Source organism: Cebidichthys violaceus, unplaced genomic scaffold (genome assembly GCF_023349555.1).
Source record: "Cebidichthys violaceus isolate CVI_PGR_0920_01 unplaced genomic scaffold, fCebVio1.0.p SCAF_35, whole genome shotgun sequence".
Taxonomy (NCBI): domain Eukaryota; kingdom Metazoa; phylum Chordata; class Actinopteri; order Perciformes; family Stichaeidae; genus Cebidichthys; species Cebidichthys violaceus.
Genome location: NW_027176539.1, coordinates 2,349,074 through 2,372,986, shown reverse-complemented (window position 1 = coordinate 2,372,986; position 23,913 = coordinate 2,349,074). Strand labels below are relative to the sequence as shown.

General features: G+C 43.5%; 1 protein-coding gene across 2 annotated transcripts; it reads left to right on the top strand.

Moving 5' to 3' along the window:
- Positions 1-2,759: 2,759 nt before the first annotated feature.
- Positions 2,760-22,325, top strand: tp63 (tumor protein p63). 2 transcript variants are annotated; one of them, XM_068725405.1, is made up of 12 exons: positions 2,760-2,932; positions 5,478-5,732; positions 14,182-14,368; positions 14,453-14,568; positions 14,933-15,042; positions 15,145-15,269; positions 15,501-15,583; positions 15,669-15,793; positions 18,034-18,179; positions 18,530-18,674; positions 21,779-21,872; positions 21,998-22,325. In XM_068725405.1, exons 1-12 carry the CDS (start codon positions 2,888-2,890, stop codon positions 22,292-22,294), a joined length of 1,728 nt encoding a protein of 575 aa, XP_068581506.1. In that variant the 5' UTR covers positions 2,760-2,887; the 3' UTR covers positions 22,295-22,325. The 2 variants fall into 2 exon arrangements, with proteins under 2 accessions (XP_068581506.1, XP_068581507.1); XM_068725406.1 differs by lacking the exon at positions 18,530-18,674 and having other exon boundaries at positions 21,998-22,086.
- Positions 22,326-23,913: the final 1,588 nt, after the last annotated feature.

Below are 23,913 nucleotides of genomic sequence, written 5' to 3'. Positions count from 1 at the left end.
AATCATTTATTCATCTTTTTACTGCTCTAAATGAATCATTTATTCATCTTTTTACTGCTCTAAATGAATCATTTATTCATCTTTTTAAGGCTCTAAACAACTTATTTATTCATATTTTTACTGCTCTAAACAACTTATTATTCCTCTTTTCAAGGCTCTGAATAAAGAGTTTACTCCTCTTTTTGATGTTGAATGGTTTACTTTACTTTTTACTGCTCTAAATATCTTTAATATAAAGAGAGATCTTCAGTGATCAATTGAAACCATTTTCACCTGTATGTAAAGAGAAAGTTAAAACGTTTTTAATGTCTGTGTTTCTTGTTTTATTCTTGTTTTAGACTTCAACACGTCTTCATTTAAGCATTGAAGAAATGTACCAAAGAGTCCCAATAAAGACAACTGTTTACATGGATTGTGTTTGAAATAATACTAAAAACGTTAAAAAGTTAAACGTTAAATATGAATCCAGGATCGAGATTTTGTTCTGTTTATCCTCCATAACTCGTCTTCTTTCAGACTCGAGGAGATCAAACTTTATTTCTCTTCTTCGTTTGTTTACGTCTGTAGATTTCTACCATTACATAACGCCTCATTTGCATATTGAAACACAACGTTTCAGTAAACTTGTAATCCAATAAGCCCTGGTGTTGATGTGAGTGATGAAGTGGTGAAGTTTCATGCTGATATCTATCAGTTCATGTTTGACTCTATTCACCTGTAGAGTCTCTTTAAAGGACCTTTTCTCTACATGGAGTTTTTCTCACACTCTGATCCATAAATCTCCTCTTCAGTAGTTCTGACATCCACCAAACTTCACACCTTCATTCCTCTCTGTGCTCTGAAGCGTTCTACTGACGGGTTTGTTCACATCGTGTCCCTTTAAGATGTTTCTGTTGAAATTTAATATCCAGCAGGTTAAAGAGTTAAAGAGTTTAACTTAAAGCAGCTTAACAACTTTATAACAGCAGCAGTTCACCAGTTTTAGGATTACCACCCAAGTGATGCTGTCTGTCTCTCTGTCTGTCTCTCTCTGTCTGTCTGTCTGTCTGTCTGTCTGTCTGTCTGTCTGTCTCTCTCTGTCTGTCTGTCTGTCTGTCTGTCTCTCTGTCTCTCTCTGTCTGTTGGACAGTTTCTCCCTCTTGTCTTGAATCCTGACACTTGATCCTAAATAATCAGTCTCTATGAAAGAAACCACTTTAGTAAATCCTCTTCAGGTCTTCAGGTCTTTAGGTAGACTCTGGTCTTCAGGTGGACTCTGGTCTTTAGGAGGACTCTTGTCTTTAGGTAGACTCTGGTCTTCAGGTGGACTCTGGTCTTTAGGAGGACTCTTGTCTTTAGGTGGACTCTGGTCTTCAGGTGGACTCTGATCTTCAGCTGGACTCTGGTCTTTAGGAGGACTCTGGTCTTTAGGTGGACTCTGGTCTTCAGGTGGACTCTGGTCTTTAGGAGGACTCTTGTCTTTAGGTGGACTCTGATCTTTAAGTGGACTCTGGTCTTCAGGTGGACTCTGGTCTTTAGGAGGACTTTGGTCTTTAGGTGGTCTCTGGTCTTCAGGTGGACTCTGGTCTTTAGGTGGACTCTGGTCTCCAGGTGGACTCTGGTCTTTAGGTAGACTCTGGTCTTTAGGTGGACTCTGGTCTTCAGGTGGACTCTGGTCTTCAGACAGCCAGACGGACAGACGGACAGACGGACAGACAGACGGACAGACAGACAGACGGACAGACAGACGGACAGACAGACAGACAGACGGACAGACAGACAGAGGGACAGACGGACGGACAGATAGACGGACAGACAGACGGACGGACAGACGGACAGACGGACAGACAGACAGACAGACGGACAGACGGACGGACGGACAGACAGACAGACAGACGGATGGACGGACAGACAGACAGACAGACGGACAGACAGACAGACAGACAGACGGACAGACAGACAGACTGACAGACAGACGGACGGACGGACGGACGGACAGACAGACGGACAGACGGACGGACGGACGGACGGACGGACGGACGGACGGACGGACGGACGGACGGACAGACGGACAGACGGACAGACAGTTTTAACATAATGAACTAATCACTGCTCCTCAGGAGCCTCTTTAAAGTTTAAAGTGTTGATCATCTGACCCTTCAGGGCCTCACAGGGTGTGGTCACATCATTGTGTGTTTGGGGCTCGTGGTGCGTTCAGGTTCCTCCATGAAGAACATCTACTTTCACTTTAACACACATGAAGACGTGTCCATGGACAACAACATGTCAGCTGTTCTCTGAATCACACTCTCTAAACATCATGTATCCACAACAGAACGACATCATTCATCTCTGGTAGATACAAGGGGGGGGCATTAGCATTCTCATGCTAACTAGCAGCTAGCCTACAGCGTCCTCATGGCTGTGTTCCTCTCTCTGGGGTTAATACATCTGATGTTCATGCTTCATCTGATCACACGTCTAAACATGAGGTCACATGGTGAGAGGTCAGCGCTGCAACATGAAGATCAGCTGCAGTATTTCAGTCGTTGCATCCGGATCGTCGTACTTTGTGCAGTAAAAAGAAAGAAAACAAAATAAATTCAAGCCGAGTGAAAGGAGGAGGAGGAGGAGGAGGAGGAGGAGGAGGCCTGTGTCTTCTCTGTCTCTTCTCCTGCAGAAGGGTGTGGACTCAGGTACAGCTCCTTAGACCCCTCCCCCTTTCCTCCAGGTATATATGTCCTCCCCATAGATTCCTATAGAAGCTCCTGCTAGTCCTCTCCTGCATCCGTAGACCACGTCGTAGACCGTAGACCACGTCGATCCATCACAGTGAGAGGAAGAGATCTGTGGAATCCTGGAGCCAGTGGAGCAAACAGCAGCAGCTCTGCTCAACCTCAGCGCCAACATGTTGTACCTGGAGACCGGGCCCACCACCACGTCCTACAGTGAGGTAAGACCAGGACCCAGAAGGCCCCCCCACCCACCACGGGCCCGCGTCTCACCTCAGATAGAGGCCTCGGATTTTGATTCTGCTTCTGTTTTAACTCTGGAAACGATTCGGGGGTAAAGCAGGTCTCTGGTGCTGATTGAGGAGAAGAAAGTGTTTAAATTAAGTAGAAAGATTTGTGTTTACGGGAACCTGTAGAACCTGGAGAACCTGGAGAACCTGGATCCAGAGCGTCCCTCTGGATCCGAGTCAGTGGATCTGATTTATTTGTTCCTGATTGTTGATCTTCGACTTCGGACGGTTTTGATTTTTTCTGCGGTTCTGATTTTGTTCCTTTCGTGGAAAAAATCTAAATAATGAAAAGTATCAAAATGTTTATTTTAACAATTAAGATTAATAATGATGTGATTTAATGATTCATTGATGAAGACGTCAGAGAAGGATCTCTGAGACTTAACGTTTAATGTTCTTCTGTTCTTTCACAGAATAAACTATAAATAGTGAAGATAATAATAATAATAATAATAATAATAATAATAATAATAATAATAATAATAATAATAATAATAATAATGCATTAATCTGCACAAAGTAGAATCTAATCAGAGGTTTCATTTCCACGATAAAAAGAACTCCGCTTGTGTTTTTTCAGCACCATTGAACTTCTGTGATTTTGGACATTTTATTTTGCATCATTTTAATTTAACTTTGTAATTTGTCTCCGTGACGTTTTACGGTATTTTCATGTGATTTTCTTTACTTTTTCTTCCTCGGCGTCTTGTTTTTTACCGAGTGACGTCTGAAGCCGAGCGCTGATAGATTGCAGGTTGCAGATAGCAGGTGTGTCAGGTCTCTGTCTTTTAAGTTGTTGGGGGGTGGGGGTCTTTAAGTGGTGTCGGGTTCCCCCCCCCTCCAGTCTCCTGGGAGCCGCTGCTGTTTAGTCCTGGATCCTAATTGCTTTAATGGCGTGTTGATGTAGATACAATCACCTCCGCTGCCCTCCCCGGCAGGGATAAAGGTGTAGATAGACCCCCACCTAGACCCACCCAGACCCACCTACACCCCCGACCCTGTTGTCACTCATCAGTCCCCATGGTGCTCCTCTGTGGAGGCCAAACACGGAGCTCCAGAGACCCTCCAGGACTCTCAGGATTCACCAGAGAGGCTGTGTGACCCCCAACAACGTGGTCTATGTGACCCCCATCAACAATGGGGTCTATGTGACCCCCATCAACAACGTGGTCTATGTGACCCCCATCAACAACGGGGTCTATGTGATCCCCTACAACAACATGGTCCAGGTTCAGTGTTGGAGTTCTATCAGGACTGTGTGGTTCTGATCAGGAGACCTGAGGATATTTATGAATAACAATTCATTCATTCATCAGAGAGCTCACCTTTAAATAAGATTTCATCTTCAGACTCGCTTCGTTCATTTTAGGGACTTTAAAATGATAGAACTCAAACAGTCTGATTTACGGCGTGTTCCTAAACACACCGTCGCCTCTCTTAAAAGCAGCTAAAGTGGAATCAGATCTGATGAAAGGAGACGAAGAGAAAGCTGATAAATCCCACTTCCACTCAATTAAACATGACGTGATGAGTTCAGGTGCTCTCCTCTTTCATTCAGACCTCCAGAGGCTTTAATGCTGCTGTCTGTCTTTATCGTGATAACTTTACATTGATAATTGGTGCCTGTCACCTCCATCAGGTAGTGTGTAGGGGGGGGGGGGGGGGGCTGACTCCTTACATATACGGGAAAATACCGTCAAACAGGAAACGCTCTGGTTCTACTTTCCTTCTTTTCATTCACACTGACAGAATAAATAAATAAATAAATAATATAAAAGTATATATATATATATATATATATATATATATACTGGTGTGTAAAGATATAATCTGGTTTGGTGATTGGTGCAAAACTATAAGACATAATTTACAATAAGAATAAAAAGGTTAAAATGAATCTTCCACCATCGTCTGCCACTGAAACCAGCAGCACCAGCAGCCAGCTGGTAGAGCAGCAGACTGCTGTGGTGGTCTAGAAGTGAGCAGGAGGTCTGGAGACACAACACCAAGACAGACGTCACTCTGTTTTCTTTTTACTTCTGGTCTCAAGAGGTGTGAGAGGAAATCATGAGTTCTTTTGGTCAAACTGAAAAAGTTGAAGATGAATCTTTTAATTCTTTATTTCACATCAAATCTTTATGGTATTGTGTGGTGATTTACCAGCTGTATTGTGGTGAAAAAAACAAAACTCAACTATTCTAGACACTTGTAATCCAAAGCCTTGTTGGACCTTGAACGCAACACCAGGAAAGACTTTGTTGTTCTTTTGGCCTCGAACTAAAAAACCTTCAACATTCATCTTTTCATGAAACCTTGTTGTGTTTTTTTATTCCATGTGTATTTGGTAGGGACAAATATGTACACAAAGAGAACTGCACAGCAGTTATCCAGTTCCGTGTATCACAGTGTTTTTAGGATAAAGATCAAAGTGTTTCACTTTAAATAATTCTCCGTCCCTCCTTCTCGTCTTCTCCAGTCTCAGTACACCAACCTGGGGCTCCTGAACAGCATGGACCAGAGCATCCAGAACGGCGGCTCCACGTCCACCAGCCCGTACAACAACGACCACGCCCAGAACGTGACCGCCCCGTCGCCCTACGCCCAGCCCAGCTCCACCTTCGACGCCCTCTCCCCATCGCCGGCCATCCCGTCCAACACCGACTACGCCGGGACGCACGCCTTCGACGTGTCCTTCCAGCAGTCCAGCACGGCAAAGTCCGCCACCTGGACGGTAAGAAAACCTTTGAGTCCTTGAAACCAGGCGTGACTCTATTGCACTTCCTGTTTGAAGTCAGTGTGTTTCTGGTTCAGATGTCGGAAATCAGGTGTTTAGTTGATGCTTCGTTCACTTACAAGCAGGAAAACGTGGCCTGATGTTTCTATGACAAATCTCTGAGCTTCTACAGACGATCGACAACCATTAACCAACAGAAACAGTAACTGAGTAACCAGCTTTACATTTGTTTAAAGATTTTTAAATGTTAACCAACTATGAAAACACCAACAAAAGTTACAACATTGTTTTTAGCACAAACGAAACATACAGCAATTCACCGTGAGAGCGTGTTTCTGTGACGTCATGTTTGTTTACGACTTCCGACTTGGTATTACGTTTCGGACGAGCATTTATCGTGGTGGAGTTCCTCTATAGACTAACGTGAAGTCACGTGACCGTGGTGGAGTTTCTTTATAGACTAACATGAAGTCATGTGACCGTGGTGGAGTTCCTTTATAGACTAACATGAAGTCATGTGACCGTGGTGGAGTTCCTCTATAGACTAACATGAAGTCACGTGACCGTGGTGGAGTTTCTTTATAGACTAACATGAAGTCATGTGACCGTGGTGGAGTTCCTCTATAGACTAACATGAAGTCACGTGACCGTGGTGGAGTTTCTTTATAGACTAACATGAAGTCATGTGACCGTGGTGGAGTTCCTTTATAGACTAACATGAAGTCATGTGACCGTGGTGGAGTTCCTCTATAGACTAACATGAAGTCACGTGACCGTGGTGGAGTTCCTCTATAGACTAACATGAAGTCACGTGACCGTGGTGGAGTTCCTCTATAGACTAACATGAAGTCATGTGACCGTGGTGGAGTTCCTCTATAGACTAACATGAAGTCACGTGACCGTGGTGGAGTTCCTCTATAGACTAACATGAAGTCACGTGACCGTGGTGGAGTTCCTCTATAGACTAACATGAAGTCATGTGACCGTGGTGGAGTTCCTCTATAGACTAACATGAAGTCATGTGACCGTGGTGGAGTTCCTCTATAGACTAACATGAAGTCACGTGACCGTGGTGGAGTTCCTTTATAGACTCATGTTAGCTTTTTACTTTACACTTCAAACATCATCAAAGTGAAGTTCATTAGTGAAGATTATCTTGAACTCACCGCTGTCCCTAAGAGACGTCTTCTCAAGTGGACTCTGTGAAGTAACGTAAAATGAGGTGAAGTAACGTAAAGTAAAGTAAAATGAAGTAAAATAAAGTAAAGGCAGCGAGGAACGTCACCTGAGACGTGCCGCTTCAGATAAGGACACATGATCTCACTGCTGTCCCCTGAGAGACGTCTTCTCAGGTGGACTCTGGACTTTGTCCAGATGTAACACACTCAGGTGAGAGGAGGGTGATCAGGACATGATGAAGATCATTTCATAATCTGGTCCTGAACAGAGTCGCTTGTTGTTTCTTTAACTTGTCTGATGATTCGCTGTCGGCCCCAAAAATCTTCTTGTCTCTCCAGTTGGACATTTTCGTTGGTGTCTTTGTGTAAATGACTCTTCTTCTTCTTCTTCTTCTTCTTCTTCTTCTTCTTCTTCTTCTTCTTCTTCTTCTTCTTCCTCTTCTTCTTCTTCTTCTTCGTCATCATGTTTGTTTAGTGACTTTAAAATGTTGGTCATGTGATGGAGGAGGTCAGAGTGTTGACGGATGTTAAAATCTCTCCTGGTGATCTCGTCTGAGATCTGTTGATGACGGAGGAGAAGCGGTGAAGCGGCTGACGTCACCTTGTAACGCTCCGTTAACCGGCTTCTCCTCCTCCTCCTCCTCCTCCTCCTCTTCCTCCTCCTCCCCAAGTGAGGTGAAGAAAAGTAAAGTGAAGAAGTAAAGTGAATTAAAGTAAAGTAAAATGAGGTAAAGTAAAGTAATGTAAAGTGAAGTAAAGTAATGTAAAGTGAAGTGAAGTGAAATTAAGTAAAGTGATGTGAAGTAAAGTAAAGTAAAGTGAAGTAAAGTAAAGTAAAGTGAAGTAAAGTAAATAAGTGAAGTAAAGTAAAATAAAGAAGTGAAGTGAAGTGAAGTAAAGTAAAGAAGTAAAGTAAAGAAGTGAAGTGAAGTAAATTGAAGTAAAGTGAAGTAAAGAAGTAAAGTAAAGAAGTGAAGTGAAGTAAAGTAAGGTAAAGTGAAGAAGTGAAGTATAGTGAAGTGAAGTGAAGTGAAGTAAAGTAAGGTAAAGTGAAGAAGTGAAGTATAGTGAAGTGAAGTGAAGTGAAGTGAAGTAAAATAAAGTAAAGCAAAGTAAAGTAAAGTAAAGTGAAGTGAAGTAAAGTAAAGCGATGTAAAGTGAAGTGAAGTAAAGTGAAATGAAGTAAAGTAAAGAAGTGAAGTAAAGTAAAATAAAGAAGTGAAGTAAAGTGAAGTAAAGAAGTGAAGTAAAGTAAAGTGAAGTAAAGTAAAGAAGTGAAGTAAAGAAGTGAAGTAAAGTAAAGTGAAGTAAAGTGAAGTAAAGTAAAGTGAAGTAAAGTGAAGTAAAGTAAAGAAGTGAAGTATAGTAAAGTATAGCAAAGTAAAGTAAAGTAAAGTCAGGGCGTGATGGACCGTCTCAGCGGATTCCTTCGGGACACGTAAAGAAGTAAAGTGAAATAAAGTGAAGTAAAGAAGTAATGTAAAGTACAGTAAAGTGAGGTGAAGTGAAGTGAAGTAAAGTAAAGTGAAGTAAAGCAAAGTAAAGTAAAGTAAAATAAAGTGAAGTGAAGTAAAGTAAAGCAATGTAAAATGAAGTGAAGTAAAGTAAAATAAAGAAGTGAAGTAAAGTGAAGTAAAGAAGTGAAGTAAAGAAGTGAAGTGAAGTAAAGTGAAGTAAAGTGAAGTAAAGTAAAGTGAAGTAAAGTGAAGTAAAGTGAAGTAAAGTAAAGAAGTGAAGTATAGTAAAGTAAAGTATAGCAAAGTAAAGTAAAGTAAAGTAAAGTCAGGGTGTGATGGACCGTCTCAGCGGATTCCTTCGGGACACGTAAAGAAGTAAAGTGAAATAAAGTGAAGTAAAGAAGTAATGTAAAGTACAGTAAAGTGAGGTGAAGTGAAGTGAAGTAAAGTAAAGTAAAGTGAAGTAAAGTGAAGTAAAGTGAAGTAAAATAAAGTAAAGCAAAGTAAAGTAAAGTAAAGTGAAGTGAAGTAAAGTAAAGCAATGTAAAATTAAGTGAAGTAAAGTAAAATAAAGAAGTGAAGTAAAGTGAAGTAAAGAAGTGAAGTAAAGTAAAGTAAAGTAAAGAAGTGAAGTAAAGTAAAGTAAAGTAAAGAAGTGAAGTAAAGTAAAGTAAAGAAGTGAAGTGAAGTAAAGTTAGGTAAAGTAAAGAAGTGAAGTATAGTAAAGTAAAGTATAGTAAAGTAAAGTAAAGTAAAGTAAAGTCAGGGCGTGATGGACCGTCTCAGTGGATTCCTTCGGGACACGCCTACTGTGGGATCGTGGCATTTACTCATTTCCCACACTGCCTCACTCATCCCTCTCATTTTCACCGTCCAAAAACAAAAGTGTTTGTGTGAAGTGTAACTGTGAGGAGGTTGGTGAGCGGCACGCCCCGACAAACACCGCTCATCACAACACATGATGCAAGACTGGTTAGATGGGTCTGACTCCACATGGAGACCAGTGGAGGGTTTGATGATTTGCATATTTAAACATAACATTCAGACAACTTGAAATAGTTCAAACTAGTTGTCTTAATGTCAGTAATCAACTGGGGAAGTTTGATGGATCTATTAGTTGAAGTAACAGACTTCACATTCAAGGAAAAAATCAAAATGAATTCTGTTTTATTGTTCCAGTGGAAACTTTGAATAAATAAAAAAGAAGAGCTAAAAAAACATAAAAACATGAAAATCAGTGTTAATGAACCTGCATGTGTCAAACGTTTATGACAATATGAACTCATTTAAACGGAGGAAATAATCCTGCATGATTAGAAGTAGAAAATAGTAAAACAAAAATAAAAAAAGTAATATATATATATTTTATCAAATGTAGTCTCATAGTTCTTTTTCTCTCCTGTCACATTATATATTATATATTCTTATTTTTTATGATCTGGATATATTATATATTATGCAAGTCCACTAAAAATAAAGTGTTCTGGTCTTTGGTTGCTGCTGGACTGACGACCTGGTGGTCTGATGGTCTGGTGGTCTGGTGGACTGGTGGTCTGGTGGACTGGCGGTCTGGTAGTCTGGTGGTCTGGTGGACTGGTGGTCTGATGTTTCTCTGTGCACAGATCTTTTAAAGACCTGCAGGATCCTCCTCAGGACTTAGTGGACTGTTGTTCTTTCTGATGACTGTTGCTCATGAAGACACACCTAATCCTCAACCCACACCTTAACCTCTTCCTGTCTGGGACGAGTGTGACACACACACACACACACACACACACACACACACACGCGCACACACACACACACACACACACACACACACGCGCACACACACACACACACACACACACACACACACACACACACACACGTCAACATTTCCCAGAACACTGCTACCAAACGATTTCCTCGCTGGCACTCCTTCTGTCTCCATGAACTCCTTCTGAACGTGGTCTTTGCAGCCGTTGTTGGTCCACTGATGCAACTATTGTCCGTCTAAGTTGTGTGTGTGTGTGTGTGTGTGTGTGTGTGTGTGTGTGTGTGTGTGTGTGTTCAGAAGAATGTCAGAGCTGCAGGGATTACAGTAATGGATGGAGGGCCTGCAGATAATACTTGTGTAAATAGCGTGTGGCTCTCTGCTGAACCCGGTGCTCTGAGAGTGGGCTCTGTCTTTTTCAGAGACTTAAGCTTCTTCATGGTTGCATCTCACATTGCGCCGCAGGAGGAGAAGGAGGAGGAGGAGGAGGAGGAGGAGGAAGGAGGGCCCTGGCAGTGCTCAAAGAGAAGAGTGTTCCAGCGAAAGGCAGCAAGACGCAGCTTGTCTCTGGAACATCTGCGGGCCCGTCCCACGCCTCACGGGATGGGGCCGAGACTTGTTTGTGTCAGGACGCTTGTCTGGACTCGCCCTTCACAGGAGACGAGGCCCTGAGAGCTGCAGAGGGGAATTTCTTCTTTCTGTTTTATGAGGGAGCTCTTCATCATCGTCCTCTGATCTGAGCGCTGCAGCAGTGATTCACCTCGACGCGCTCAGTTGTGTAAATAGAGAAGAAAAGAGCTGAGCTCTGAGCAGGTTCTAGACGTCCACTTATTACACATTCAGACTTTTATGAAGCAAGTCGGCTTTTGAGTTCAGGTCTTTCTGGAGGTTCGATTGGTCGATGTGACGAGAGTTAAAGTTGGAATGACCGGCTGTGATTCTCAGTGTGGACATCAGGTGGCGCTGCACTGATCCCCTGGGATCAGGTCTACAGGGTCCAGGTCTTACAGTTTGTTTGATTGTCGGTGGAAACAAAGTGGACTTGGTACACGTTGATGTACGGCGAAGTCAATAAGAGCATCGTGATTCTGCAGAAGAAGAACGTGTCTGTAGTGTTGAAGTCAACGTAACACAATCTCCAGAACTACACCGTTCATCTGAACGAGACGGTCCTTGAACACATCATGTGTCAGAAAAAGTAACCGAATATTGATATTTCATCAAAAACAGAGAGAGGAGAGAGGAAGAGAGGAAGAGAGGAGAGGAAAGAGGAGAGGAGAGGAGAGAGGAGACAGGAGAGGAGAGAGGAGAGATGAGAGGCTGAAACATGTCCATAGATTCATATTTATAACATATAGAGCCTCATTTTTTTCCAACATTGTAACACTTGTCGACCATTTTCTTCTTCTTCATGAGTGATGTCATCATGACCGTTGTTCTAGTTCTACTTCTAGTCATGATGGTTCTGTTCTAGAGATGAAGGACTTTTATTTTGAAGTCCCAGAGAGTTGGGGTTCAGAGGGTTAAACCTGCAGCTTGACTCTCTGTGGTCTCATCAGCCGTCAGTGTTCAGGTGTCACCGCTCACAAGGTCTGAGCAGGAAAAGGTCGCGTTCCTCTGAAAGACGTCCACATTTCACCAGAGGCAGGTGTCTCACGTCCTCACAGTGAAGCAACGCGCCGAGTGAGACAGATGAGGGAGAAGCTCCGGGCGTGACGGGACACGTCAGGAATGAAGAGGACAAGACCAGAGGCGCCAAACGGCGCTTGTTTAAGGCCCTCCGTGTTTGTCAGGACTTGACTGGAGCATGCGCCCGCAGCGCCTGTCAGCCACAGCGCAGGGCCTGCCCCGACCTGCAGCCACGGGAAGTGTGTGTGTTAGAAAGTTACTGCACACACACACACACGCACACACACACACACACACACACACACACACACACATATCACAGTCAGCGAGCATGAGATTAATAAGAGGACGTCCTGCAGCAGGATTCGTCTCTGCCTCGCTGCTCATGAGCAAAGCGCTGATTCTGTGTGTGTGTGTGTGTGTGTGTGTGTGTGTGTGTGTGTGTGTGTGTGTGTGTGTGTGTGTGTGTGTGTTTCCTGCAGCGTTTTCTTCTTTCCTTTCAGACGTTAGTGTGATGGAGCGGCTCTGTATTGTGCTGCCGAGTGTTTGCAGTTCACATTGTGACCAATGAAAGGCTCATAATTACATGTTAACACCTGAACGCACCGCGCCCTGTGTGAGCCACTGAATCCCATCAGTCAACCCGCTGTCCTCCAGCAGCACATAGCTGAGTGTGTGTGTGTGTGTGTGTGTGTGTGTGTGAGTGTGTGTGTGTGTGTGTGTGTGTGTGTGTTCAAAGTTTGTACCCCGAGGGCTGGGAGGGAGCTGTGTGTGTGTGTGTGTGTGTGTGTGTGTGAGACAGTAGGATTATGATCTAAACAAACCTCTCTTCTCTGATTAGATCTCTGATTCTGTTTCTGCCTTAAAGCAGCCTGTTACTGAGCGTCTTCCTCCTCCTCCTCCTCCTCCTCCTCCTCCTCCTCGTCTCCACCTCATTTAGCTGAGTGACGGAGGCGTACGGGGGTATCAGGTTAGGAGCAGCTCCAACCATCCATCTTAGGCTTTTCTTTTCTATTTGGAAGCTGCTTTGATTTCAAAGAAGAAGAAGAAGAAGAAGAAGAAGAAGAAGAAGAGGAGAAGAAGAAGAAGAAGAAGAAGAAGAAGAAGAAGAAGAAGAGGAGAAGAAGAAGAAGAAGAAGAAGAGAAGAAGAAGAGAAGAAAAAGAGAAGAAGAAGAAGAAGAAGAAGAAGTATCTTCATGCATTAATGCACATGTTAGGACCTTAAATAACATTAATCCTTTCATTCATTTAAACAGTTCTTAACAGACAAAGAACATAAAACACTGAAGATCAAACCACAGAGTTTAACCTCAACAGTAATGAATGAATGAATGAATGAACGATCACTCATAGCTGCTATTTGTGGTCGTTTTATGTTTAAATATCTCGTATTAAATATGTGATCATTTACATCCAGAACATAAATGTGAGCGTTGGATAAAGTCAGGTGACAAAGTCAAAGCTTTTTAACTTCATATCTCTTTGTTTCACTCCATAAATCAGAACATGTTGTTATTAATACATGTATAGATGAGTGGGTGAATGGTGTGTGAACAAACCCGTCAGTAGAACGCTTCAGAGCACAGAGAGGAATGAAGGTGTGAAGTTTGGTGGATGTCAGAACTACTGAAGAGGAGATTTATGGATCAGAGTGTGAGAAAAACTCCATGTAGAGAAAAGGTCCTTTAAAGAGACTCTACAGGTGAATAGAGTCAAACATGAACTGATAGATATCAGCATGAAACTTCACCACTTCATCACTCACATCAACACCAGGGCTTATTGGATTACAAGTTTACTGAAACGTTGTGTTTCAATATGCAAATGAGGCGTTATGTAATGGTAGAAATCTACAGACGTAAACAAACGAAGAAGTAAAATAACGTTTGATCTCCTCGAGTCTGAAAGAAGACGAGTTATGGAGGATAAACCTGTAAAGTCTTTTTCTCAGAGGGGTTTGGTGTATTTCTACTCTTCTTCATCGTTGATCAGAGCATTTTATGAATATAGACTGAATCTATGAACAGGAGTCCTGAGGTTAGATGTGATCAGAACCAAACTGAACCGGATTCGTGCTCCTCGTCCTCCATCAGAAGGTCTGCTCTGGTCTGACTGCTGTAAATGACAGAATGAAGTGAGCTGTAGATGGTCGATGGATCCTTCGGTTCTCTGTGATGAGAGGCAGCAGGGAGATGAAAGCCAGGCCCGGGTTTTTAATTGCAGCTGGAGGGTCCACTTTATGGCTCTCAAAGGAAGTCCCAGAGGCTGAACCGTCTTTAAGGAGGTCCTAATCACAGTCCTGAGCTCCGGGGGAGAAACCAGAAGTGCAGCGTTTCAGGCAACAGCTGTTCACAAACGTTCATGAAGATATTTGCTCCTGCTTTTCATTCAAACACTTCTTTTCTGCTCTCCTGTCCTCCTCCAGTACTCCACGGACCTGAAGAAGCTGTACTGTCAGATCGCCAAGACGTGTCCGATCCAGATCAAAGTGCTGACCAACCCGCCGCAGGGCGCCGTCATCAGAGCCATGCCGGTCTACAAGAAGGCCGAGCACGTCACCGAGGTGGTGAAGCGCTGCCCGAACCACGAGCTCAGCCGCGAGTTCAACGACGGTCAGTTCTAGATTGGGTGTCATTCAGGCTTCTCTCTTCGGGGGGGAATCGTAGCTTTTATTGACACCGGGTCGCTGCTTCCAGGTCAGATCGCTCCTCCCAGTCACCTGATCCGCGTGGAGGGAAACAACCACGCCCAGTATGTGGAGGACACCATCACCGGGAGACAGAGCGTCCTGGTTCCCTATGAACCGCCTCAGGTGAGTCCTGTGGACGGACTGCATCTCATTACGAGATAACGATCGTAAAACCTCTTTTACGTTTTATCGGCAGTGTCACTTTAAATCGTCTTTTAGAGGGCGGGGCCACACGGTTTCATCCTCTCAGCCAATCACAGCTTCAGGAAGGTTCATGTGAACTAAAGGATGTTTGAAGCTCTTAAGTTACACAAGTAACATGTTCTGATTAGTTAGCCCAACTTAAATAAGTGTGTTGTTTGTAATACACACAAAGTACATTTCACCTGAAATGATTTAGTGGTTTGAAATAGTTATTCAAAGCCTTTAAATTCAGGTGTTTGTCTCTTTGCTGACGCGTCTCACCGTCCGTGTCCTCGTCTCTCAGGTCGGGACAGAATTCACCACAATCTTGTACAACTTCATGTGCAACTCCAGCTGTGTGGGGGGGATGAACCGGCGGCCCATCCTCATCATCGTCACCCTGGAAACCAGAGAGTAAGAGACGCCTCGTCCTCGTCCTCGTCCTCCAGTCGTTTTGCCGTCACCGGGTTGTGTCTTACCTACTGTCTGCCCCCCCTCCCCGTCTTCTCCCTACAGTGGACAGGTCCTCGGCCGACGGTGCTTCGAGGCCAGGATCTGTGCCTGCCCGGGTCGAGACCGGAAGGCGGACGAGGACAGCATCCGAAAGCAGCATGTGACGGACGGCACAAAGAGCAGCGATGGTACGAGGTCACTGTGTGTTGTGGTGGTGGTGGTGGTGGTGATAGTGGTGTTGGTGGTGGTGGTAATGATGGTGGTTATGTTGGTGGTGATAATGGCTTTGGTGGTGGTGTTGGTTGTGTAGGTGGTGTTGGTGGTGTTGGTTATGGTGGTAATGGTGTTGGTCCTCCTGCTCTGGCTCAGATTGATCACATGACCAGCCGTCCTCACTCTCCTCTCTCTCCTCCTCTCAGCTTTCCGTCAGGTGTCTCACGGCATCCAGATGTCCACCATCAAGAAGAGACGGTCCACGGACGAGGAGGTCTTCTGTCTGCCGGTGAGTGTCCCCTCTGTCTTTTAAACATTCATCAAACGTGGAGCGTCCGAGCCGCTCGCTGACCGGTCTCCGTCTCCTCCTCCAGATCAAAGGACGGGAGATCTATGAGATTCTGGTGAAGATCAAAGAGTCTCTGGAGCTCATGCAGTTCCTGCCTCAGCACACCATCGAGTCGTACCGGCAGCAGCAGCAGAACCTGCTTCAGAAGCAGTGAGTATGGTTCATCTTCATCGTCTCTATTAGGGACACCTCAAGGTCTCTGTCTCCAGGTCCTCCTCAGACTTTATAGAAGTGGACGTAGTCGTGTTGACGTCTCTCGTTGGTTTGTGGACGTATTGAAGCCTTGAGTTTGGCAATTTGTCCGTCGCCATCTTGGTTTTTTTTGCAACCAGTGAACAGGAAGTGACCACATCTGGACTGAGGAGGAGTGACGTAGAGACGCCGTATACGTCTCTGGTAGAGACCTGTCAATCACTGTGTAGCCCCGCCCCTAAATTATCCCCTGCTTTATGGTGTGTTTGACTCTAAATGGAGCATAATGTACTAAATGAACATCATGCTGTGTTGAAGAAGACTGTAAACTAGAGATTGAGACCATAAACTCATGTTTACAATGTTTACTGAGGGAATAAATCAAGAGAGAAGTAGAGTCATTTTAGACTAGACTTCTATACAACCAGAGGAGTCGCCCCCTGGTGGACACTAGAGAGAATGCAGGAGGTTCCTTGGTTCTGGTTTCCTCCCGGCTGACTTTGAGTTGTGTGTTTTCTTCGTTGAGGAGAAGACGGTGACGCCTTCGGGTGCTCTGCCAGATTTTTTTGCACAACAACAGAAAACAAAGTCCGCTCCTCATCCCGGTCTAATTAAAACGCCCACTTGTGTAAGTGATAGTTAGCTGCTGTGATGATAATTATTGTTATGTTCACGTTTCCCATTAAGAGACAGACCGCCTCCTGTACTGGTTCTTCATTCTGTGAAACCGTCACACCATCAAGTACCGACATTAATCACATGTCATTCAGTCATGTGATCAGCTTTTAGTTGGTTTGTTCACTTTAGATTCAGGAGATAAAACATAACTAATATGTAATGTTTAAATATGCAAATGAGGCATTATGTAACGGTAACTTTCGGTGAATTCAGATCTACAGACGTAGTAAAGTAAATGTTTTAGAAGAAACTCGGAATCATTGAGAACATGAAGTCTCACTGGAGTCTGATCCTGGTCTTCAGCGTTACAGCGCCTCTTCCTGGATCAGTCAGGAACTACAACACAGATTATTATCGGCTCATAGGAACACAGTTACAACATCTCTGAGTCTTCATCACTCAGTCTTCATCTCTGGTTCAACTACTGTTCTGATCCTCTATCAGGTCCTCCACCTCCTCCTCCTCCACTTCCTCCTCTTTCCTCCACTTCCTCCTCTCATCTCCTCTGTCTTGTGACTGAGCACTTATTTCTCCTTTGTCTTTCTGGTTCCTCTGCCGCTCCTCCTCCTTCTCTCTTGTGCTCCTCTGTCCTCCTCCTCTCTTCTCCTCTCGCCTCCTCTCCTCCAAGTCCCATGGACCTCCTCTCTGTCTCCTCTTTATCAACTCAACTCCTGTTCTTCTCAGCTCCATTCCTGACCATGGACTGTCTCTTCTTCGTTGGTGTCAGAGAGCGTAGAGACTTCATAATTTATGTTTATGGATTAATTTGAGTTAATGATCAGTTTGTGACATATTGAACAGGAACCTGTTCATGGACCTGGTTTTGAGAGCAGGACTCTGAACATGTTCTCTCTGATCACCTTTATTCACCTCCCTGATGAGGAGATCATCAGCTCTGGACCTCAGACCCTTACTCTAGACCTCAGACCCTTACTCTGGACCTCAGCTCCTTACTCTAGACCTCACACCCTTTCTCTAGACCTCAGACCCTTACTCTAGACCTCAGACCCTTACTCTGGACCTCAGACCCTTACTCTAGACCTCAGACCCTTACTCTGGACCTCACACCCTTACTCTGGACCTCAGACCCTTACTCTAGACCTCAGACCCTTACTCTGGACCTCTGACCCTTACTCTAGACCTCAGACCCTTACTCTGGACCTCAGACCCTTACTCTAGACCTCAGACCCTTACTCTGGACCTCAGACCCTTACTCTAGACCTCAGACCCTTATTCTAGACCTCAGACCCTTATTCTAGACCTCAGACCCTTACTCTGGACCTCAGCTCCTTACTCTGGACCTCTGATGCGCTTCCTCCTCCTTTTGCTCTTCCTCTCTCCTCCTCCTCCTCCTCCTCCTTCTCCTCTCTCCTGTGAGGGAGAACTTATTTCTCCTCTGTCTCTCTGGTCCCTACTCCTCTCCTCTTGTCTCCTCCTCTCCTCCTCTGTCTCTGTCTTAACATGATGATGCTATGATGCTAATGCTGTGTGACCTCTTCTCTCCTCTCTCCTCCCTGCAGGACCTCCATGCAGTCCCAGCCCTCCTACGGCTCCTGCTCTCCTCCTCACGGGAAGGTGAACAAGCTCCCTTCGGTCAGTCAGCTGATCAACCCCCAGCAGAGGAACTCTCTGACCCCCTCCAGCATGAGCGGAGGTCTGACTGACAGTAAGTGTGCTGCTTCCTCTCTCACTTCCTATCTGTCTCAGGCCCCGCCCCCTTCACCCCCCCCCGTCCCTCGTGGGCTCATTTTACCCTCATAAGGTCTGCATGTCCGTGCAGGCAGGACCCCCCCACACACACACACACACACACACACACACACACACACACATAGAGCACCTCCTCCTCTATAGAATGTGATCCCTGTGAGACTCTGAGACTCTGCAGGACCTGTTGTGATGCATCATGTGTCATGTTGAGAGTAACCTCTGCATGTCGCCCCCCCTTGTGTTGACGTTACCTCCGTGCTCTCTAAACCCCCGAGCGGTACCTGAAGGCTCCTCTTGTCTCCTCAGTGACTCCCATGATGGGCTCTCACATCCCCATGAACGACATGAGTTCACTGAGCCCCTCTCACAACCTGCAGGCTCAGCTCCCCCTGGTGCCTTCCTCCCACTGTACCCCCCCTCCTCCATACCCAATGGACAGCAGCATCTCCAGGTACCTCAGCAAACCACAGTGGACACATCACACAGCAGACATGAGAGGCTTCAGACGAGCACACGAGAGAGAGACTCAGCAAACACTGGGGAGAAGGAAGCACTGAAATACACTCAAAAACTACAAACTTAAAACCATGCAAAGTAGTAACGCCATTAAACTGCTTTCTTTAAGCGAGTATGTTGGTTCAACTTAATATAATATGTTGGTTCAACTTAATATAATATGTTGGTTCAACTTAATATAATATGTTGGTTCAACTTAATATAATATGTTGGTTCAACTTAATATAATATGTTGGTTCAACTTAATATATTAGGGTTGGATCAACTTATTTACTAGGATTGATTCGTCCACCTTCATCAAAAAATCGAGGGATTTCTACGAATGACATTATTTGCAGCCAGAAGAATGAGCCGTTTGTATTTGCAGAGAGGTCCGCCATGTTTCTGTACGGTGGCCCAGAAGGGACAAACCAAACTGTGTTTCTAGAGAGAGACTTACATTAGCGTTACCTAAAGGAGGGGGAGGGGGAGGGGTCCTCTGAGAGGATCCGTTTGACTCCACCTAGACAGGAAGTAGTGGGTTTATTTTAACGGCTGGAGGACATCCTGTAGATATAAAAGACATCCTGTAGATACAGAGGACATCCTGTAGATACAGAAGACATCCTGTAGATATAGAAGACATCCTGTAGATCTAGAAGACATCCTGTAGATATAGAGGACATCCTGTAGATATAGAAGACATCCTGTAGATATAGAGGACATCCTGTACATATAGAAGACATCCTGTAGATATAGAAGACATCCTGTAGATATAGAGGACATCCTGTAGATATAGAAGACATCCTGTAGATACAAAAGACATCCTGTAAAATGGAAGACATCCTGTAGATATAGAAGACATCCTGTAGATATAGAAGACATCCTGTAGATACAGAAGACATCCTGTAGATATAGAAGACATCCTGTAGATATGGAAGACATCCTGTAGATATGGAAGAACATCCTGTAGATACAGAATACATCCTGTTGATATAGAAGACATCCTGTAGATATGGAAGACATCCTGTAGATATGGAAGACATCCTGTAGATACAGAAGACATCCTGTAGATATAGAAGACATCCTGTAGATACAGAAGACATCCTGTAGATATAGAGGACATCCTGTAGATATAGAAAACATCCTGTAGATATAGAAGACATCCTGTAGATACAGAAGACATCCTGTAGATACAGAAGACATCCTGTAGATACAGAAGACATCCTGTAGATATAGAAAACATCCTGTAGATATAGAAGACATCCTGTAGATACAGAAGACATCCTGTAGATATAGAGGACATCCTGTAGATATAGAAGACATCCTGTAGATATAGAGGACATCCTGTAGATATAGAAGACATCCTGTAGATACAGAAGACATCCTGTAGATATAGAGGACATCCTGTAGATATAGAAGACATCCTGTAGATATAGAAGACATCCTGTAGATACAGAAGACATCCTGTAGATACGGAAGACATCCTGAAGATACAGAAGACATCCTGTAGATACAGAAGACATCCTGTAGCTATAGAAGACATCCTGTAAATACAGAAGACATCCTGTAGATACAGAAGACATCCTGTAGCTATAGAAGACATCCTGTAAATACAGAAGACATCCTGTAGATACAGAAGACATCCTGTAGCTATAGAAGACATCCTGTAAATACAGAAGACATCCTGTAGATATAGAAGACATCCTGTAAATACAGAAGACATCCTGTAGATATAGAAGACATCCTGTAGATACAGAAGACATCCTGTAGATATAGAAGACATCCTGTAGATACAGAAGACATCTTGTAGATATAGAAGACATCCTGTATATATAGAAGACATCCTGTAGATACAGAAGACATCCTGTAGATATAGAAGACATCCTGTAGATACAGAAGATATCTTGTAGATATAGAAGACATCCTGTAGATATGGAAGACATTCTGTAGATACAGAAGACATCCTGTAGATACAGAAGACATCTTGTAGATATAGAAGACATCCTGTAGATATAGAGGACATCCTGTAGATATGGAAGACATTCTGTAGATATGGAAGACATTCTGTAGATACAGAAGACATCCTGTAGATATAGAGGACATCCTGTAGATACAGAAGACATCCTGTAGATACAGAAGACATCCTGTAGATATAGAAGACATCCTTTAGATACAGAAGACATCCTGTAGATACAGAGGACATCCTGTAGATACAGAAGACATCCTGTAGATATAGAATACATCCTGTAGATACAGAAGACATCCTGTAGATATAGAGGACATCCTGTAGATATAGAGGACATCCTGTAGATACAGAAGACATCCTGTAGATATAGAAGACATCCTGTAGATATAGAGGACATCCTGTAGATACAGAAGACATCCTGTAGATATAAAAGACATCCTGTAGATATAGAGGACATCCTGTAGATACAGAAGACATCCTGTAGATATAGAAGACATCCTGTAGATATAGAGGACATCCTGTAGATACAGAAGACATCCTGTAGATATAGAGGACATCCTGTAGATACAGAAAACATCCTGTAGATATAGAGGACATCCTATAGATATGGAGGACATCCTGTAGATACAGAAGACATCCTGTAGATATAGAAGACATCCTGTAGATACAGAGGACATCCTGTAGATACAGAAGACATCCTGTAGATATAGAAGACATCCTGTAGATATAGAGGACATCCTGTAGATATAGAGGACATCCTGTAGATATAGAGGACATCCTGTAGATACAGAAGACATCCTGTAGATATAGAAGACATCCTGTAGATATAGAGGACATCCTGTAGATACAGAAGACATCCTGTAGATATAAAAGACATCCTGTAGATATAGAGGACATTTGAAGGAGAAGACTCAGAACGTTACTTCATTCAGTCACATCTTCATCCGACACAAACATCACATGATTTCCCTCCATATTTCCTTTATTGAAAGCCGTGACGTCATTGTGTTGATCGGTGAATTGTCCCACGTGACGCGTTGACGTGTCGATCGCTGACCCTCCTCTTCCTCTTCCTCCTCTTCCTCCCGCAGCTTCCTTATACGGTTGGGCTGCGCAGGCTGCTTGGACTACTTCACAGCACAGGGCCTAACCAACATCTACCAGATCGAGAACTATAACATGGAGGTGAGCCCTTGCCTATCCAACACCAGTCATTTGATGGGTTAGGGAGGAAGAGTGGCGCCCCCCCCCCCCCCCCCGACCTCCCCTCTCCGCCGATACTAACGCTCCTCCTGTGTAATGACCAATAGGACCTGTCCAGGATGAAGATCCCCGCCGAGTTCCAGCACGTCATCTGGAAGGGCATCATGGAGCACCGGCAGGCCATGGACTTTTCCCCTCCTCCCCACATAGTGCGCACCACCAGCGGGGCCTCCACCGTCAGCATGGGCTCCTCGGAGGCGCGCGGCGAGCGCGTCATCGACGCCGTGCGCTTCACGCTGCGTCAGACCATCTCCTTCCCGCCGCGCGACGAGTGGTCCGACTTCTCCTTCGACCTGGACTCCCGCCGCAACAAACAGCAGCGCATCAAGGAGGAGGGGGAGTGACGGGACGGGACGGGACGGGACGGGACGGGACGCCCCCCACCCACCCCTCCCACCCCTTGTCTCTCGGCGCCCCCCCCCCTCCCCCCCGTCTCTCATTTCACGCCTGCTGTCGGAACATTTCTTTAACTGGTATTAGTGCAGATACTGCTGAGAGGTGCACTTATTGTTCGTGATTGTTCTCGTGGTCGTCGAGGAGAACCTAAAATAAATGTCGTTCTGGTTTCTTGAGAGCACTTAAGAAATGCTGAGTTTTATTTTGTAGGATTCATTCCTGTGACCGGAGGGTTTATTTTTTATTCTTGTTGTTATTCGGGCTTATATTTCTGCTATGGGCCACTTTAACGTGTGACCGACCGGTTCAGTTGGTCGACTACACCGGTTTTAAAAAGTCAGCATTGATTGTAAACATTTCACCCGTTTCCTGTCACAAGTATTAACTTCTGTGTTTCTGCTCCAGCTTCTATATTATGCTTTTATTTTCTACGTGTTGAGACCGAAGCATCAACGCTTTGTGTCCGGACATATATATATATATATAAACATATATATATAAATATATATACATATATATAAACATATATATATATAAATATATATACATATATATAAACATATATACATATATATATATATATAAACATATATACATATATATATATATATATATAAACATATATACATATATATATATAAACATATATACATATATATATTTATGTATATTTATATATATATATATATACATATATATATATTTATATATATTTATGTATGTCTATATATATATATACATATATATATTTATGTATATATATATATATATATATATATTTATATATATATATTTATGTATATATATATATATATATATACGTATATATATATATATATATATATATATATGTATGTATTTGACCCAGTGTTCCACAGTAAAATATATGACTGATGTTCTCGTTTTGTTTCATTTGATAACTGGCCAAAAGCTGATAGAAGTGTATATAAATATGTATAGATCTTTTTTTGTTAAAGTCTCCCTAAAGAACACGAACAAATCATCCTGATGTGAATATTACTGCGTCTCCACCAGTAATAACTGTATTGATTATCGATACCGAGACCATCTGCTTTTTCATATTTTTGTACAATGTGTTGTAAATATGTTGCAATGTGCCGGGTATTTTGATATAAATCTGAATAAATATCCGTGTTATCGCATGTTCATCGTCCTCCGTGTGGAATTATTTCACGTGTGGCTTCATTTATTTTAATCACTTCAATGGAATGAAGGGAAACACCTTCATGTCTGCAGGTATCAAGGTCAACGTGTCGAGTTATGGTTAAACTCGGAAAATAATATTATTAGTATTACTGTTATCATTATTAGTATAATTATATTCATTGTTATTATAATCATCAATGCTGTCATAGACGTTATTATTATAAGTATATTTATATTTATTATGTTGGGACCATGTACAGCCTGATCTGGGTTAAATATCACCTACGTGTGAATTTTCATCCAAAACTCAACACTGAGTTCTCATTGGACGAGGGCCTTCTGACTACCTGTTCAACGGTCTGACGTCAAAGCATCTCTACAAACTCATCGCCGTCCGACT

Coding starts and splice junctions, on each gene's coding strand:
- tp63 (XM_068725405.1), top strand. CDS start 2,888: ATGTTGTACCTGGAGACCGGGCCCACCACCACGTCCTACAGTGAG. Junction 2,933..5,477: donor CCACCACGTCCTACAGTGAG/GTAAGACCAGGA, acceptor CGTCTTCTCCAG/TCTCAGTACACCAACCTGGG. Junction 18,180..18,529: donor GAGCGGAGGTCTGACTGACA/GTAAGTGTGCTG, acceptor TTGTCTCCTCAG/TGACTCCCATGATGGGCTCT.